Genomic DNA, 19,885 nt, shown 5'->3' with positions numbered 1-19,885 from the left:
AGACGAGGGAAAAAACTGGAGACGAGGGAGGAGTGATAGAATCTCGCAGCCAACAAGGACGAGTTTTCACGTCCATGGAATATTTGCACTAAAGCCCCTTATGTCTGTTGTATATTGTAAATTTACTGCTATATCTACTCTTACGTATGTGTTTTGTAGGATATTTTCAATTTAGTATTACTTCTGTTCTCGAATATTTGTCGCTCACTAGTTCATTTTTGAACTAAACAACGATAAATAAAAAAGAACTGAAGGAGTAGTACATTTGCTCTTATGTGTAATAAAGGTTGGATAACATTTCTTAAACAAGTCAGATGACGTTTTAGCTTGATTTCGGGTTTGGTTTCTTCTTAAAACCTAGATCAAGCTTGGTTCCATTTTACTCCTAATTTAAAACTATGACGAAGCTTCTACCATTGTTTTCAGAAAAACAACCCTTTACAGATTTAGTACATTATTTGTCACATAGGAAGACCCCTTGCGTTTGTAATATATTTTAATTTTAGTGCTATATACTTGTTCTTGTAATAAAGGTTTTGCTAACATTTCATAAACGAGTCTTAAGATGCATTGATGGCCTGGTTATGGGGATCAAATTCATCTCAAAATATGGATCAAGCTTGGTTTTTTTACTTCAAATCAACAAACTATGACAGAGCTCCTACCATTGTTTTTGGAAAAATAATCTTTTAAAGATTTATCGTATAGGGAAACACCTTGTGTTTGTAGAATATTTTAATTTAGTACTGATTCTACTCTTGTAATAAAAGTTTAGCTAACATTTTCATAAACAAGTCCAATGGCATATTAGACTGTTTTCGGGCTTGGTTTCGTCTCAAAACCTGTATCAAACTTGGTTCTTTTTTACTCATATTAAAAATCTACCACGAAGCTTTTGTCATAGTTTTGGAAAAAAACAATCTTTTGCAGAATTAGTACATAATTTGTTGTATAGGGAAACCTCTCGGGTTTCTAGGATATTTTTTAATTCAACACTATATTTTCTCTTGTAACGAAGGTTTAGCTACTAGAATTTTCGTACAGGGAAACACCTTGTGTTTGTAGAATATTTTAATTTAGTACTAAATCTACTCTTGTAATAAAAGTTCAGCTAAAATTTTCATAAACAAGTCCAATGGTGTACTAGTCGGTTTTCGAGCTCGGTTTCATCTCAAAACCTGGATCTTGGTTTTTTTACCAAAATAAAAATATAGCATGAACCTTTTGTCATATTTTTGGAAAAGAACAATCTTATAATTAGTACATAACTTGTTGTATAGGGAAACCTCTTGCGTTTCTAGGATATTTTTAATTCTGTACTATATTTCCTTCTGTAACAAAAGTTTAGCTAAAATTTTGTAGGCAAGTCCAATGTTAGATATTTCTTAGGCTCAAATTTTTCTAAAAATTACCTCAAACTTAGTTCTTTTTACTCCTAATAAAATAAAATAAAGATTAAGCTTGGTTCTTTTTTACTCCTAATAAAAAAATTCCATCTTGGTTTCTTCTCAAAACTTAGATCAAGCTAGGTTCCATTTAACTCTAATAAAAAACTAGCTACGATGAAGTTTATACCATTGTTTTTAAAAAATAGCCCTTTAGAAATTTAGTACATTACTTGTCATGTACGAAGACCCCTTATGTTTGTAGGATATTTTTAATTTAGTGCCATATACTTTATATTGTAATAAAAGTTTTGCTAACACTTGATAAACAAGTTTTAAGATGTATTGCCTGGTTTTCGGGCTCCGATCCATCTCAAAACCTGGATCATGCATGGTTCTTTTTTCACTCTTAATAAAACAAAGCTTCTGACACCATTTTGAAAAAACAACCTCTTGATATTTATCATACAAGAAAATATCTTGTGTTTGTAGAATATTTTAATTTAGTACTAAATCTACTCTTGTGATAAACAAAGTCCAAAGACGTATTAGCTGGTTTCCGGGGTCGGTTTCGTCTCAAAATCTGGATGAAACTTGGTTCTTTTTTTACTCATAATAAAACCTACATGAAGCTTTTGTCTTCATTTTAGGAAAAAAGAACAATCTTTTACAGAATTAGTCCATAATTTGTTGTATAGGGAAACCTATTGTGTTTCTAGGATAATTTAAATCTAGTACTGTATTTTCTCTTGTAATAAAGGTTTGGCTAATTTTTTTATAAACATTTCCAGTGACATATATATTAGCCGTTTCTTAGGAAAATTTCAAATCAAGAAGGTCAAATTTGATGTAATGGTATTTAGTTCGTGTTTGGTAGAGGTCATCATGCCCCTTCTATGAAGTAATTGGAAGTGACACTATATATTTAGTTTCTTATATATATGTCGTAGCAATATGCATGGTCAAGTATCTAAATATTAATTCGTCAATTACATCGATCGCTTTTCTATTTTTTTTAACTAGAACAAATATTTCTTCATGTATGCACACCTCTATCTAATAAGAACGGTTTTAACCTAGCTACACTACACTAGCTAGCTAGCAGGCCAAGCCCAACTAAGGGGGTGTTTGGTTTCTAGGGACTAATTTTTAGTCCCTCAATTTTATTCCATTTTAGTCCCTAATTTACTAAATATAGAAACTAAAACTCTATTTTAGTTTCCCTATTTAACAATTTATGAACTAAAATGGAATAAAGTAGAGGGACTAATGTTTAGTCCCTATAAACCAAACACCCACTAAGTATCTTCTTGGTATATACTCCATAGTGTAAACTGTTGTTGTAGGGCTGGATCAAAACTTGATTCCAAATGACTGGTGACGCTCGAGAAAGATCTCTGACGTTCATCGCACGCATCGCCCGAATTTGGTCATCACGGCAATGTGAGAATATGCCCGGCCCGGCCTTTGAAGATGGATAGGGAGCATTATTAGCTGCCTCGATCGCATTTGTGTTGTTAGGTCATCAGGGCAGAGCAGTGACATCATTCCAATTAATATGGCATATGCAATATGGGGCTGGAATATCCATGCATCTAGCTAGCTAGGAGATAAGTTTTGTTAGGGAAATGTATGCATGCCAGCCCTAGCTATACCTGCTTTGCTTGTATATATATATATATATATATATATATATATATATATATATATATATATATATATATATATATATATATATATATATATATATATATATATATATATATATATATATATATATATATATATATATATATATATATATATATATATTGGGCGAGCTAGCTGACTGCGTGTACGTGTTGTGTGGTGTCATAAAAAAAAACTTGACCTGTGGTTCCAAAACGGCATCTATACCTCTCTATATAAAGCATCACTTTAAACTTTGCAACAGTCAGCCAAACAAATGCATTCAGAATCATCCCACTTCTAAAACCATGCATGTGGATGCATGGATATAGATTTTTGAGGTCTTTTGTGTGCAATGGAGCTAGCTAGCGACAGTAATTAAGAAGGCGGCAAACTAAAAATACTTGAGGGATATGCTATGCCGTGCCAACTTTGGACGGCGGCTGATTCAGATTCCAACGAATTTCTTCATTGGGTAATCCGAACGCACGGATTTGTAGGGATTATTCCATTTCTTTTCTTGTGCTAGTAGCTCTCATGCATGCATGAGGGGGACATATTCTTGGCGTTCAATTTCTTTTCCTTATAAATATAAAAACAGTACCACTACTAGCTAGGTGCGGATCACATATCATGAGATGCTCTCTTCTTCTATTCTTTTTCTTTTTTGTTCTTTGAAGGGGTAGCACAATTACTTTAGAACAAATATTTATCGTTCACTAGTTTATTTATATACTAAAACACAATAAATAAAAAAGAATGCAGCGAGTACAATATAGACCAGAGCATGAAGATAAGTAAATATGCTGTACATGAATATGCATTTGTTATTAATGTAAAACATTTGGCATGTTGGTAGTAGGAATATGCATTTACACTACCGGAATCCGGGCCTTTGCCGAGTACCGGAGTCTTTGCCGAGTGCTTTTTATCGGGCACTCGGCAAAGACTACTTTGCCGAGTGCCGCCCTCGGCAAAGTCCTGCGCTCGGTAACGAGACAGTTTACCGAGTGCGGGGGCACTCTGCAAAGACGGCTCTCGGCAAAGGGCCGTTAGCGGCCGTCTGCAGCTGACGGCCGTTAGTCTTTGCCGAGAGCCGAAAGCAGACACTCGGCAAAGCAGATTCTTTGTCGAGTGTCAAATAACTGGCACTCGGTAAAGAGTGTCTTAGTGTCTTCTGTGGACACTCGGCAAAGCATCCCCATACAGGGGAGGTGTTGCATGTCACTCGAAACTTAGAAAACCATGCATGCAAAAATGATATTCATGCTACTTAGCACAAGTTACGACTGATTTCAGGAGCGGACTGGAAACTTCGAGCACCATGCTCACTCAACATGCCCGTGAACTGGCCATCTAGTTGTTTAAAAATTGTATAAAATACAAACAAAGTCAGAAAATCATGAAACCTGTCCACGTGTCATGATATCATATGTAGAGGTTGTGATAAAAATTTGACAAAGTTTCGAGAAAGCTGTTATGCACTATGTGTACAAATCTAAGAGATCCACATTGAAACTCTATGATTTCATGTGTAGTTCTCTTAGGTTTCTACACATAATATCTCACACATTCTCCAAACATTCTAAATTTTTTATCACAGCCTCTATATATGATATCATGGCACGTGGACAAGTTTCATGTTTTTTCTGACTTTGTTTGTGTTTTATACAATTTTTAAACAGCTGGATGGCAAGTTCACGGGCATGTTGAGTGAGTATGGTGCTCGAAGTTTCTGGTCCACTCCTGAAATCGATCGTAACTTGTGCTAAGTAGCATGGATATCATTTTTGCATTCATGGGTTTCCAAGTTTCGAGTGACCTGCAGTTCAAATGTGATTTTTCGAAGAAATTCAAATAAATGAACTGAATCTACTAGCTATAGAAAACACTGTTATAATTGTCTCAAAATGGTACATGTAGGTCTATATAGTGTAGGAACACACCACAAAAATTTTGGTTGGGAAAATAAAACAAATAAAAATATGCTTTGTCGAGTGTCCAGAGATGACACTCGGCAAAGTAGTCTTTGTCGAAAGAATTGTAAAATAATATTTGCCGAGTGTCCCCGATCTGGCACTCGGCAAAGCGTATTTTAAAAATAAAAAAAATCTTTGCTGAGTGCCAGATCACGGGCACTCGGCAAAGCGCGCGTACATAACAACTGTCAGTCTTTTCTTTCTCACTCTCCACGCCGCACCGCGCCGTCGCCGCCTCGCCCTCTACCGCCGGCCGCCGCGTCCTCCACCGCCGGCCGCCGCGCCCGCCGTGCCTCGCCCACGCGCCCGGCAAGCCGCCACCGGCCACGCCCACGCCGCCGCCCGCCCCACGCGCCCGGAACGCCGCCGCCGTTGCCCGCGTCCTCCACCGCCGGTCGCGCCCTCCACCGCCGGCCGCGCCCTCCCCGCCGGTGATTTAGTTTATTATATTGTCATATGTTATTAAATTTATATGTGTTTATTGTCATATTATGTGTTGTATTAAATTTATAATACATGTTTATTGAATTTAGTTAGTTTATACTACGTGTTTATATTATGTTTTTATAATGAATTTTGTGTGTTTATTGAATTTAGTATATCTCTACTACTCTATATGAGTGCAGTGTAGGCGTGCACAATTCCAGTGTTCTGCCTCCCTCCCCGCGAACGGCTGCCGCCGCGCCAGCTCCGCTTTACTCCCGCGCTGCTCCCGCAAATCCCGCCGCCGTCCTCGCGGCCGCTTCGACCCCGGACACCGCGCCAACAACGAGCGCGGATGGAAGGTTGCCGCGCCAGCAACGCCCGCGGATGGAAGGTTGCCGCTCCCGCAAGCTCGGCCCGCATCGCCCCCGCACTTCTCGCCACCAACGACCGCGGATGGAAGGTTGCGGCACCAAATCGCCGCTCCCGCAAATCAGCATCAGCCGCGAAGGTACAACTGCTCCTCGCCGCTCCCGCAAATCAGCCTCGCGGCCGCTTCGCCCCCACACTTCTCGCCACCAAAGACCGCGAATGGAAGGCCGCGCCCGCAAATCGTGAATCCGCCGCGCCATCAAAGCCCACTGACGTTCAAATCAATCTCGGCAGTGGATGCTCCCGCGGATGGAAGGTCCCAGATCTCTTCTCGCCATTACCGCGCCCGCCCCCTCAATTCCCATATCTCCTCTCCATTCTCTCTGAACGTCCACTGCCGATTCCATTCTCTCGGTTCTTAAAAACCCCTAATCGATCCATACGCCAGTGAAGCCACACGTCGCCAGTGGACACGGTGCTGAAGGTCAGTGTTTTCTTGTGTTGTACCAGTTCCTATGTATCTCGGATCACTGGTTCATAGCAGTGTTTGTTATAGCAGTGTTTGTTATAGCATTGTTTGTTATAGTATACGCCAGTGAAGTGTCACACCCGGATTTTAGGGGTCCAAAACCCGGGCGCGAACACAAACACCAGGTGTGCTGGGACCAAGTCTCACACATATGATGCATAGTGGCACAGGATCGAATGTCACATCTTTACTATATAACAGGAGTTCTATACAAAATAATTAAATAATTACATCATATGAGGAAACGATCCAGCAACCCAAAGTTGACTGGGAGACGACGACCTAGACCTCTCACGAACTCATCACAGCATCCTCCATGCGCCTCATCCTGTGGTACCTGTTCTTGACCTGTGGGGGGGTGTGAGACAGCAAGAGTGAGCTCACATACGTTCATCGCTCAACAAGTTGTGGGGAATAATGTGTATGAACTCGCCAAAGGTGGGAGCTCATGTGAAGTGTAAGGCTTACCAAAGAGGATGGTTGAAGCTGAGCATTGCTTTTAAAGTTGGTCAAAATTTTATTAGCAATTACTAGGTATAAGTAAATACCAACCCAATTAAATAGTAGAACAGAAGTAACGACATCACCTGCGATGCAATGCATATGACAAATTGAATTTAAGTTCCATAAATTAATCATGTGAGGGTCCGAGCCGCTCATGACCGTGAGCACGGCTAGTATACCAGTTTTACACTCTGCAGAGGTTGCGCATCTTTACCCACAAGTCATGTTACCCATCTGCCAAGGGATCGCGACTTCCCATACACCTCTACCGAGGAGGCGAGACAGGGTAACACTACGAGGCCTTTACAAAGTTCCACTAGCTTCAGAAAACCCGCTACAGTTTATAGGAAGCTCCAATGCAGGAATCCCTTGCAGGACCGCCATCGCAGCAAAATCCTCCCGAGGGCCTCCCTACACTGACCACTCCCCTACTGCCCTTGCCCCTTTCGGGTAAGGTAGTCTTCCACTAGCTTTCCTAATTAATCAGCCAAGGGCGTCCCATTAAACCCTTGTGGTAGCACTGTTTTCCCGGGTGGTCGCTCCATGTTCCAATTAACATAATGATCTTATCATGAACAGTGATAATAAACAGATAATAAAAGTGTAATCGTGAACAATGTATCTTCATACCCAAAACCACATAAAGCACTAGCAAGTACTACCCAAAAGTTCAGTGGTAAACAAGGTATAAAGATAATCAAACTAGGGTAACCTATTGGGTCCCATCAAAATTAACCTATGCAGATCATTATGATTAATTAGAACATGAGTGGGTAAAAAGAAGTGATCAAGGGCACAACTTGCCTGAGACTTGAGATTCCAGGTACCAGGATGATCTTCAGGTGACACGTGTCCTCACTGCTAAACGTAGCAATATAGACAAACATGGTATATACAAAATTAACATCACACCAAACATAAGAATAAACTACGTAATAATAATCTACGCGTTGCTACGAGATCGTAGGAACAAGAATCACTAAATTCGGAGCTACGGTTATTAAGTTATGAATTTCCTAAGGTTTTATGTGATTAAAATAAGATTAGATGAGAAATTAATTTTCTAACTGAGTTCATGTCAAAACAGAGACACTAAATGATAGAGAATATTATTACAAAATTTTAGAAATTAGAAGGGTTCAATTTGGAGCTAAAATGAATTTTCTATGCAATAAACAAGTTTTAACACTTATTTTCATATTAAAATCTATTTTCTAATTATTTTATTCAATTTACAACAGGCTCTGGACTGGGCGTCAATTCCTGGCAAGCACAGGGTTCTCGGTGTAAGGTTTCTAAGACACAGAGCACAGTACGAGTGGATGGCGGGTTGGTTTTAACTAAACCGAGGGGCTTCCATGCAAATTTCTCACACACAGCGCTAGGGTTTCACAGGGCCATTGGATCTTGATCGGGCGGTCACGGTTTCATGAATCCCAGAGTTATGACCATCATCCGATCTCGATCGGACGGTCGTCACGCAAACTGATCGAACCGGTACACGCAATTTAATCGGAGCCGTTCCGTTCAAATCAACGGTCCGGGAGCCGTCTTCCTCCCCTGGCGCGCAGACTTCCACGCAATGCCGCCGCGCCATTAGCGCACAGACAGAGCTCACCGGAGCACTTGCTAAATCCCTACCAGCGACCCAGGATTACCCAACCTCCGTGTGGCTACGTATAGAAGGAAAATAGAAACCACAGGGAGGAGAAACATGAGTAGCTCACCGAAGCATGTAGCTCAAAGGGTCCCTTCCGCGGCGGACTCCCACCATGGAGGATGCCGATGGGGAAATCCCGCCGTACCGCCAACACCTCCGCACCAGAGAGCCGCACTGATTGGTTTTCCCCATTGGTGCCGTTGAAGCTCCCGATGCGCACGCCAGGATTGGACTGGAGGCGAACATGACACGCGACGTTGGTGGCCCACGGCTTCTCTCTGCGCTCGGCAATACGGGTCACGGTGGATCCGCCCCACAGCGCGCCGACCATGGAGCAACACAGCTGACCACAAGTTTCTCACCCTGCCGCGACACAGCTATTTTCTCTCTCCCTCTCTCTCCGAGTGCGGCGGCGCTCACGATCTCCCCCAATCTCCGCTCTCCACAACCTCTCTGCGATGGAAGAAACGAACCTGGGGGGCGACCAGCTCCTTATACCGTGGTCGAGGCACGTGGTGAGGGGATTTCGTCCAGGCGGTTGTAACAACCTCGCATGCGTCAACGAATCAGGCGGCGGCGGCAGCTTCGGAGTTCAGTTACAAGCCCGCGGCCATCAGAGGAGGATGACCCCGGCAGCACGGGACCACCGGCCAGAGATGGAAATGAGCGGCCCAGCGCGCAGTGAAGAGCATCGGCATGTCGGCATGGTCCCACATGGCGGTGAGTTGTGTGTGCGCGACGGCTGACGCCCCGGACCCATTTGGCGGTGAACTGGTAAGCGTGGGACACGGAGACTACACGGTGGGCCCGCGGGGTCAGGGTATAGCGAGGTGGGCTGCGTGGAGGAGTTCCCTGGTGGGCCGAAAAGGAGGGATTCGGCCCAGCAACAGGATTTTCCCCCTTTTTTATGTATATTTTTGTTTTATTTCCTTTTCATTTCCAAATTCAAAATTCAAATTCCCCTTTAAGTTCAAACTTCGTGGTAATTTGTACTCAGGACAAATGTTTAATTTGATCATACCAAATTGTGATGATGTTATTTATTTATAAATTTATTTTGTGTTATATAATATTTCTCTCTTTCTCTACATTCTTGAATTTCCTAATTTATGATTAAATTCCCAATTTGAACATTGATGTATTTCTATAGACTTTTATTTCTAATATATGCACACATAATTAAACTCCAACATGATGTAATGGATATATATTTATTTTAATTGTTTTATTTGTTTGGTAGATGTTTGGAATATGATACACACTCATATCGTTTTCTCTCTATGTAGATAAATAGTATTTTGAATGTGAAATAGGAAGTAAAAGTTTCTTCCAAATTTGATATTCATGTAAATAAAGGCTTATGGTGCATTATTTAATAATATGCATAATTATTTAGTTGAATAGAAACTTTTCTATTATTATTTTTATTATTATTATTATTATTATTAATTCTTGGTTTTCAGAATTCCGTCCTCAATCTTCAACACTCAAGTATAATCTGAGATATCTGTATTTACTATTTCCTTTCTTCACATGTTTATTTTATATATTTTTTATACGCATTTTGGGCCTTACAAATCCTACCCCCCTTAACAGAAATCTCGTCCTCGAGATTTGTAAGGAAAGGAATACAAAAGGATTGGCTTGTAATTCAACTTTTAGTTTATAATTGTTTCAAATATCCAGAGTATTTTATAGTCAATAGTGGGTGATTAGGAGAGCATAGGTATCCAGCCACTTATTAGGTATGATATAAGAGATGGATAGGTTAGGGTCATATTAGCCTGGGGGAAAAACAAAGTTTATAGTGAGAAAGAACTTTTGTTGGGTAGTAATGCATCTGAAGATTGAGTTTGACTTCCCTCCTTCCTTGACGAGGTTGATCTTTTCTTCTCCGGCCTTGGTCTCATTGCTTCGGGGTTAGTATATATCATCGTAGTTGGGGGAATATGGTTAAGATAGATATGGTAAGATAGACTACATGATATAGGTCAAAAGTTTGTTTGATGTTAGGTGGGGATAAACATATTATGCAATCTATCATGACTCTATTGGCTGGGTTGGTCTGTCATTCTTTATTTAGTGCAGAGTGAACTAAGTTAAAACATGTGGATAGGGTCTAATCTATTTCACAAGTATTAACTTATCCATTAAGTAACTCACTTTAGATTGGACCATATTAGATTAGATGGGATCTAGATTAGATCGGTATAACTAGGTTAGACTAGATAATATCTAATTACTTTGGATTAGATCATGGTTGTTACACTAGTGCGGGATAAATATGCTTATTGGGGCAAGATGTATCCATAAGGATAAGGTAGAATCTTTTGAGGTCAGTTAGTTCTATTAGATAAGATAAAATCTTTTTCAAGATAAGATAGATTTATTAAGATAAGAAAGAATCTTTAAGATAAGGGAGAATCCGATAAGATAAGGGAGAGTCTTTTAAGATAAGATGTATATGGTTAGGCTAGATATTTTAATGAGAGATAATCTAGTTATTTTGATAAGTATTTTTTTTCCTATATGTATATGCAGATGTAATTGTGGACATTACTCCACAACTCATCACACTCAATCAAAGATCCAAATCAGACAAGTATCATAAGAACTAACATTGCAGCACATAGATACCTAAAAATAATTTTGTTTTTGTTCCTAAAAGTAGGTCTCCTATTCCTAAAAGTCACTTTAGGCACAGGATTTCAATGTGTGAAATCCACATTTGTCTTTGGAAAGAAAGAGGTAAGAATAATTAGAGTAAAGCGGAATTAGATGAGAATAGATTAAGGTAAGTTTAGAAAGAATCAGAGTGGCAAAGGTAAGTAAGTATTGGTTGTCCAGTTCTATCTAGGTTTCGTCCTACAGTCAACATTCCTCTGATACCACTTCTGTCACACCCGGATTTTAGGGGTCCAAAACCCGGGCGCGAACACAAACACCAGGTGTGCTGGGACCAAGTCTCACACATATGATGCATAGTGGCACAGGATCGAATGTCACATCTTTACTATATAACAGGAGTTCTATACAAAATAATTAAATAATTACATCATATGAGGAAACGATCCAGCAACCCAAAGTTGACTGGGAGACGACGACCTAGACCTCTCACGAACTCATCACAGCATCCTCCATGCGCCTCATCCTGTGGTACCTGTTCTTGACCTGTGGGGGGGTGTGAGACAGCAAGAGTGAGCTCACATACGTTCATCGCTCAACAAGTTGTGGGGAATAATGTGTATGAACTCGCCAAAGGTGGGAGCTCATGTGAAGTGTAAGGCTTACCAAAGAGGATGGTTGAAGCTGAGCATTGCTTTTAAAGTTGGTCAAAATTTTATTAGCAATTACTAAGTATAAGTAAATACCAACCCAATTAAATAGTAGAACAGAAGTAACGACATCACCTGCGATGCAATGCATATGACAAATTGAATTTAAGTTCCATAAATTAATCATGTGAGGGTCCGAGCCGCTCATGACCGTGAGCACGGCTAGTATACCAGTTTTACACTCTGCAGAGGTTGCGCATCTTTACCCACAAGTCATGTTACCCATCTGCCAAGGGATCGCGACTTCCCATACACCTCTACCGAGGAGGCGAGGCAGGGTAACACTAAGAGGCCTTTACAAAGTTCCACTAGCTTCAGAAAACCCGCTACAGTTTATAGGAAGCTCCAATGCAGGAATCCCTTGCAGGACCGCCATCGCAGCAAAATCCTCCCGAGGGCCTCCCTACACTGACCACTCCCCTACTGCCCTTGCCCCTTTCGGGTAAGGTAGTCTTCCACTAGCTTTCCTAATTAATCAGCCAAGGGCGTCCCATTAAACCCTTGTGGTAGCACTGTTTTCCCGGGTGGTCGCTCCATGTTCCAATTAACATAATGATCTTATCATGAACAGTGATAATAAATAGATAATAAAAGTGTAATCGTGAACAATGTATCTTCATACCCAAAACCACATAAAGCACTAGCAAGTACTACCCAAAAGTTCAGTGGTAAACAAGGTATAAAGATAATCAAACTAGGGTAACCTATTGGGTCCCATCAAAATTAACCTATGCAGATCATTATGATTAATTAGAACATGAGTGGGTAAAAAGAAGTGATCAAGGGCACAACTTGCCTGAGACTTGAGATTCCAGGTACCAGGATGATCTTCAGGTGACACGTGTCCTCACTGCTAAACGTAGCAATATAGACAAACATGGTATATACAAAATTAACATCACACCAAACATAAGAATAAACTACGTAATAATAATCTACGCGTTGCTACGAGATCGTAGGAACAAGAATCACTAAATTCGGAGCTACGGTTATTAAGTTATGAATTTCCTAAGGTTTTATGTGATTAAAATAAGATTAGATGAGAAATTAATTTTCTAACTGAGTTCATGTCAAAACAGAGACACTAAATGATAGAGAATATTATTACAAAATTTTAGAAATTAGAAGGGTTCAATTTGGAGCTAAAATGAATTTTCTATGCAATAAACAAGTTTTAACACTTATTTTCATATTAAAATCTATTTTCTAATTATTTTATTCAATTTACAACAGGCTCTGGACTGGGCGTCAATTCCTGGCAAGCACAGGGTTCTCGGTGTAAGGTTTCTAAGACACAGAGCACAGTACGAGTGGATGGCGGGTTGGTTTTAACTAAACCGAGGGGCTTCCATGCAAATTTCTCACACACAGCGCTAGGGTTTCACAGGGCCATTGGATCTTGATCGGGCGGTCACGGTTTCATGAATCCCAGAGTTATGACCATCATCCGATCTCGATCGGACGGTCGTCACGCAAACTGATCGAACCGGTACACGCAATTTAATCGGAGCCGTTCCGTTCAAATCAACGGTCCGGGAGCCGTCTTCCTCCCCTGGCGCGCAGACTTCCACGCAATGCCGCCGCGCCATTAGCGCACAGACAGAGCTCACCGGAGCACTTGCTAAATCCCTACCAGCGACCCAGGATTACCCAACCTCCGTGTGGCTACGTATAGAAGGAAAATAGAAACCACAGGGAGGAGAAACATGAGTAGCTCACCGAAGCATGTAGCTCAAAGGGTCCCTTCCGCGGCGGACTCCCACCATGGAGGATGCCGATGGGGAAATCCCGCCGTACCGCCAACACCTCCGCACCAGAGAGCCGCACTGATTGGTTTTCCCCATTGGTGCCGTTGAAGCTCCCGATGCGCACGCCAGGATTGGACTGGAGGCGAACATGACACGCGACGTTGGTGGCCCACGGCTTCTCTCTGCGCTCGGCAATACGGGTCACGGTGGATCCGCCCCACAGCGCGCCGACCATGGAGCAACACAGCTGACCACAAGTTTCTCACCCTGCCGCGACACAGCTATTTTCTCTCTCCCTCTCTCTCCGAGTGCGGCGGCGCTCACGATCTCCCCCAATCTCCGCTCTCCACAACCTCTCTGCGATGGAAGAAACGAACCTGGGGGGGCGACCAGCTCCTTATACCGTGGTCGAGGCACGTGGTGAGGGGATTTCGTCCAGGCGGTTGTAACAACCTCGCATGCGTCAACGAATCAGGCGGCGGCGGCAGCTTCGGAGTTCAGTTACAAGCCCGCGGCCATCAGAGGAGGATGACCCCGGCAGCACGGGACCACCGGCCAGAGATGGAAATGAGCGGCCCAGCGCGCAGTGAAGAGCATCGGCATGTCGGCATGGTCCCACATGGCGGTGAGTTGTGTGTGCGCGACGGCTGACGCCCCGGACCCATTTGGCGGTGAACTGGTAAGCGTGGGACACGGAGACTACACGGTGGGCCCGCGGGGTCAGGGTATAGCGAGGTGGGCTGCGTGGAGGAGTTCCCTGGTGGGCCGAAAAGGAGGGATTCGGCCCAGCAACAGGATTTTCCCCCTTTTTTATGTATATTTTTGTTTTATTTCCTTTTCATTTCCAAATTCAAAATTCAAATTCCCCTTTAAGTTCAAACTTCGTGGTAATTTGTACTCAGGACAAATGTTTAATTTGATCATACCAAATTGTGATGATGTTATTTATTTATAAATTTATTTTGTGTTATATAATATTTCTCTCTTTCTCTACATTCTTGAATTTCCTAATTTATGATTAAATTCCCAATTTGAACATTGATGTATTTCTATAGACTTTTATTTCTAATATATGCACACATAATTAAACTCCAACATGATGTAATGGATATATATTTATTTTAATTGTTTTATTTGTTTGGTAGATGTTTGGAATATGATACACACTCATATCGTTTTCTCTCTATGTAGATAAATAGTATTTTGAATGTGAAATAGGAAGTAAAAGTTTCTTCCAAATTTGATATTCATGTAAATAAAGGCTTATGGTGCATTATTTAATAATATGCATAATTATTTAGTTGAATAGAAACTTTTCTATTATTATTTTTATTTTTATTATTATTATTATTAATTCTTGGTTTTCAGAATTCCGTCCTCAATCTTCAACACTCAAGTATAATCTGAGATATCTGTATTTACTATTTCCTTTCTTCACATGTTTATTTTATATATTTTTTATACGCATTTTGGGCCTTACATGAAGCCACACGTCGCCAGTGGACACGGTGCTGAAGGTCAGTGTTTTCTTGTGTTGTACCAGTTCCTATGTATCTCGGATCACTGGTTCATAGCAGTGTTTGTTATAGCAGTGTTTGTTATAGCAGTGTTTGTTATAGTTTGAGATAGCAGTGTTTAACTCCTCTTGGTTTAGTTTGTTATTCCATCCTCTTGGTTTCGTTTGTTATAGCATTGTTTTCCTCTTGGTTCATAGTTTTTTCATGATGGTTTGCGGAATTTGATTTAGAACAATATCTAACTGTTAAGTGTTATCTGTTGACAACAAACTATATAGGTTCTGGCAGAAAGAAGACCCACGACATCTTCAACACAGATAAATAACCTGGTAAGTGTTATCTGCTTTGCCATATCTTGCTTTGCTTTGAATTGATAATTCATTACTTCATGTCTGTTAGCAAGTAGATGACATAAAATCTGTCCATTGGCTGTAGTTGACCTCATATCTGTTGAGGTACTGGTTGTACAATTTGGTATTTTCTGTATATGGTCCTGTTAGCACTGCAGTGTTTGATTTTTGTTTGAGCTGTATATGACTTGGGCTGTCTGCATCAATTGTGAAACTGGACAGATCAGACTGGACTGTCCTGTGAAGTTTTTTGGTTTTTGTTTGAACAGTGTTCCTGTAGCGGCTTAGTCTTGATTTCATTTTATTTAGAGCTACAATATCACTCTATATGTTTTCAGATTTTATAGTTCTCCTATAAGTGTTATGAACTTTCACGTTACAATTGCAATTCTGTTAGCCATAACTGTCAGCCAGCCAGATGAAGAGAGTACATTTCAATGGAGCCCATGTCTTCCATATGCGTTTCTACATATTTTCTAGAATAAATCCCATGCTTGTATAGACGCCGAGAATGCTGGTTTGGTATGTCTTGCTGCAGATGCAAATTATCCAAAAGGTTTTAGAGCTGTAGATATTAACATATGGTTTCTGGTTCTAATTTAGAGCTGTAGTTATGTCTTGCTGTCTTTTGCAGCCATAACTATCGAGCACATAGAGCCCAACTGAACAGCTCCAGATTGACGATGCCAAGGCTACCCAATTGAATTAACATATGGTTTCTGGTTCTAATATAGAAGTGATATCTTAAATTCTGAAAGTTGCTTTTAGAGTTAGCAGACTGTCTATATAATAGTCAAGATGAGCTAATGTATACCAATGTCCTTTACTGAGTCCGCCCCTGATTAGCTAATGGCTATGATTTTGGTATTGCGGCGTGTCTAGGGCCTGCCGTGGCATGCTGACATGAGTTGGGTAGCTGATCCATTTATTGTTACACTCTCTCGATCTATGGTTTAGGTTAAAGTTTTGCACCTGGTCTATTTGGTGTACAGAAAGAAATCCAAGGTAACTTGTAGTAATCTGAACAACTACTCATATTTTTTCGTGTGTTCTACCAGTTCCTGCTGATATATAATAATTGCTGCACTGCGAATTCCTTTACTTGTGTTTATTCGGATTGCGTCTCTGGATTAGTTATTACCTAAGTGTTGTACCTTGCACTTTGATGATCTATATTTGAGGCAACTCTTATTTTATTTATTGCTTGCTGCATTGGATGTTTAGGTAATCTATATTTGAGTCTTGCTGTAGTCCTTGCTGTTTTTTAGGGGAGCTCTTAAGTTATTTTTTCCTGTATTTGAGACAACTCTTAGTTGTTTACTCGGGCATCGCTTTTGGTTTCAAGATTTTTAAAATGCTAGCTTTACAAACGTGTTCATAGTTTGTTTCTTGAACCAGTTTTTTACTTGTAGTAACCCTGATAACGTACCGAAAGAACTCCCAAGTGATCTTGAAGAACTATACCTTCAACGGCAAAATCCAAGGTAACTTGTGATGAACAACTACTCATATTTTTTCGTGTGTTCTACCAGTTCCTGCTGATATATAATAATTGCTGCAATGCGAATTCCTTTACCTGTATTTATTCGGATTGCGTCTCTGGATTAGTTATTACCTAAGTGTTGTACCTTGCACTTTGATTCAGCATTGGATGTTTAGGTAATCTATATTTGAGACTGGCTGTACTCCTTGCTGTTTTTTAGGGGAGCTCTTAAGTTATTTTTTCCTGTATCGTCTTAGTGGAGCTCTTAAGTTATCCTATGTGTTTTATTTTGCAAAATTACTCATTCTTAACAAATAGTTTGTTGTTTACTGAAATTGATCATAGATTGTTTACTGAAATTGTGTATCGTGGTTTCATTGTAGTAGTTTGTTGTTTCATCTAGCGAGGTGTCTGTAAGAAGGAAGGGATAAGGCGTTTGGTTGACCCGGACCGGACGACAGGACACGGTCGGGGGTTCGCTGCAACGCATCGACGGCTTCCGCAGCTTCTCAGGCCAAGGTAAGCTTTCAAGCAATGTTGTTAATACCACTTTGTTTCATTTTTTCGATCATGTTTCAGTTGATTTTTCTTAACAAGCAATGTTGTTAATGCCGTGTATGCTTGTGTGTATTGTTGGTTTGTATTGGGGTATAAAGTTTATATGCATTCTTCCGGTATATATCGGTTGATGCTAATCTCTACTACTATAAATCAGAACAATAATTCATGTATTTTGTGCACACATATGTGCAGCTATCTGTATGGGATCTCAAGGCTATATATCCTTGCTCTCCCTCCTTTTGTATTGGGGTATAAAGTTTATATGCATTCTTCCGGTATATATCGGTTGATGCTAATCTCTACTACTAAAAATCAGAACAATAATTCATGCTTTTTTGTGCACACATATTTGTGCAGCTATCTGTATGGGGTCTCAAGGCTATATATCCTTGCTCTCCCTCCTTTAAAATAAAATACTTGTACCGAAAGACCCGTACACCACGAACATGTTATCAAACATCTAGCATTGAAGAATGCACCCAGGTAGCTGATAATTGAAAGAGACCTCTGTCTGCAAAATCTAATGTGTAGCAGACTTTAGTAACAAGCACAACCTGCACAAATTGTTTGAATTAAGAGAACTATTTGTTTGAATTAAGTTTTGATTCTCACCTGTAGAGGCTTCATCCATACTCACAATATTAAGTTTTGATTCTCAACTGTCGAGGCATGATATATATTTTCATGAACCATTAGACAACAATAAAATATTGATCCGCGAAAGTATGACATGTGTTCCATTTAATTTTAAATTTTAAATTATGTTAAAGGCTACAAGGTTTTGATGGAACCGGTCGTATTGAACCGTGAAAGAGCCGCAGCTGACCGCCTAAAACGGATGCCTATGTAAGTTATTATAAATATATTTACACAAAATTTGTCTATCAAAGTTATGACCATTATTTAGTCGTATGTTTAATATAGCTTCAGATTGTTCGACGACTACCGTGATGAAGATTTTTATTATGGGCTTCCGCGGAAATACAGTATTGTCGCTCGGGTCGAAGTTAAATTCCCGATTGAACCACGTTTTCGTGATAGACAACATTTCGTTTTGTCTGACATCAATGTAAGCCAACAATTCTTTAAGTTTCATTTTCAAAGTTACACGATATTCATACCATGGCCTCATCTCCTACTGAAATACTATTAGGGAGCCAAGATCGAGGCCATAACATATATGTATGAGACAGTCAAACATTTCGACAATTTGCTCCATGAAAAGCATGTTTACAAGATGCATAATGTGAAGTTCAGTCTTCATCCGGGTGAATTTAATTTTCGTCATCTAAATGGTCCCATGGAATTGTGTCTTGACCAACAAACTATCGTGGAGCCATACACTGTTCCAATTCAGATGGCGCCATTCCCAAAACAAATACTATTGAACCTTGCTGATATTGCCGAGTTGCCAAACAGGACTTTAGTCGGTAAGAATATATCGAACTCTTAATATTATTAATATATCGTTTACACAAAATTCAGTATTAATCCATTTATAAACTGTTATTTTTGTAGACATTATGGCTGTTGTAGTCCACTTGGATACAATACATCGCACAATGTGGGGCCCTTTCAGAAAGATTGTGATAATGGATGCTAGGTATATTCTGTTAATTGTCGAGTTATATATCCAAGTCTAAATATTACTAACCTATTCTTACCAAAATTAATGTCGTAGGGGATATTTACATATCATTAAAGTTTGGGGTGACCTACTAAACAAAAATGCACTCCGCTGGGCGTTGGCTAAGGAGGATTATGGCATAATAATTGGGACTATGTTTAGACGGTTCAGAAGACAAGGTACATCATGTCTTTACGTCTTTCAAAACATCTGTCACTAGGTTTTGCTTTATAATGATTCGTAACGGAGATTTAAATGTGTAATTCTAGAGTGCCTCGAGTCTTCGGATCATACCGCAATACACTTCAATCCGTTCCATCACAACACCCATCATTTTCGACGTAAGTATATTCTAAAAAAATAGTTACATTAAATCGTGATTCTTTTTATTATATCATGAACTACGTGTAGATGTGATTAATTGTGGCATTCATTGCAGCAATCCAAAAAGCTTTGGTGGCGCTGAACAACCGTCAGTTTGCTGTTACATTTCTTGAAGAAGAAAGGCGTAGATAGATTCTACAAATTCGCAAAGAGCAATAATTGGGACTATGTTTAGGCGTAGAGAGATTTGATAGAATACGTGTCGTACTGTTATTGAGCAACCAAACGCAACAAGAGGCAAACTTGTATGTCTATGAATCTTGTTTGTAATACCTATGACATGGGTTTAATAAGAGATATTTTGTGAAGTTTTTGACCGTGCAAATGATAATTAAATATTTTGTGCGAAAATTTGAATTC

General features: G+C 40.1%; 1 protein-coding gene across 6 annotated transcripts; it reads left to right on the top strand.

The window, feature by feature from the left end:
- Nucleotides 1-5,662: 5,662 nt before the first annotated feature.
- Nucleotides 5,663-19,833, top strand: LOC103648297 (uncharacterized). Of its 6 annotated transcripts, none has more exons than XM_020548754.1 (11): nt 5,663-6,311; nt 15,399-15,449; nt 16,883-16,954; nt 17,337-17,472; nt 18,285-18,360; nt 18,439-18,583; nt 18,668-18,944; nt 19,033-19,117; nt 19,196-19,320; nt 19,411-19,482; nt 19,581-19,833. In XM_020548754.1, the coding sequence occupies exons 5-11, from the start codon at nt 18,299-18,301 to the stop codon at nt 19,655-19,657; spliced, it is 843 nt and encodes a 280-aa protein (XP_020404343.1). In that variant the 5' UTR covers nt 5,663-6,311; nt 15,399-15,449; nt 16,883-16,954; nt 17,337-17,472; nt 18,285-18,298; the 3' UTR covers nt 19,658-19,833. The 6 variants fall into 6 exon arrangements, with proteins under 6 accessions (XP_020404343.1, XP_035821492.1, XP_020404346.1 ...); XM_035965599.1 differs by having other exon boundaries at nt 16,869-16,954; XM_020548757.1 differs by lacking the exon at nt 5,663-6,311 and adding an exon at nt 15,085-15,120 and having other exon boundaries at nt 17,357-17,472.
- Nucleotides 19,834-19,885: the final 52 nt, after the last annotated feature.

The sequence above is a fragment of the Zea mays genome, chromosome 2 (assembly GCF_902167145.1).
Source record: "Zea mays cultivar B73 chromosome 2, Zm-B73-REFERENCE-NAM-5.0, whole genome shotgun sequence".
Lineage (NCBI taxonomy): Eukaryota > Viridiplantae > Streptophyta > Magnoliopsida > Poales > Poaceae > Zea > Zea mays.
This window is presented reverse-complemented; position numbering and strand designations above follow the sequence as displayed.

Excerpts from the sequence above, each read along its gene's own strand:
- LOC103648297 (XM_020548754.1), top strand. The coding sequence starts at position 18,299 with ATGGAACCGGTCGTATTGAACCGTGAAAGAGCCGCAGCTGACCGCCTA. Across the intron at positions 18,584-18,667 it reads TCGTTTTGTCTGACATCAAT|GGAGCCAAGATCGAGGCCAT; the intron begins GTAAGCCAACAA and ends AAATACTATTAG. Across the intron at positions 19,321-19,410 it reads TAGACGGTTCAGAAGACAAG|AGTGCCTCGAGTCTTCGGAT; the intron begins GTACATCATGTC and ends GTGTAATTCTAG.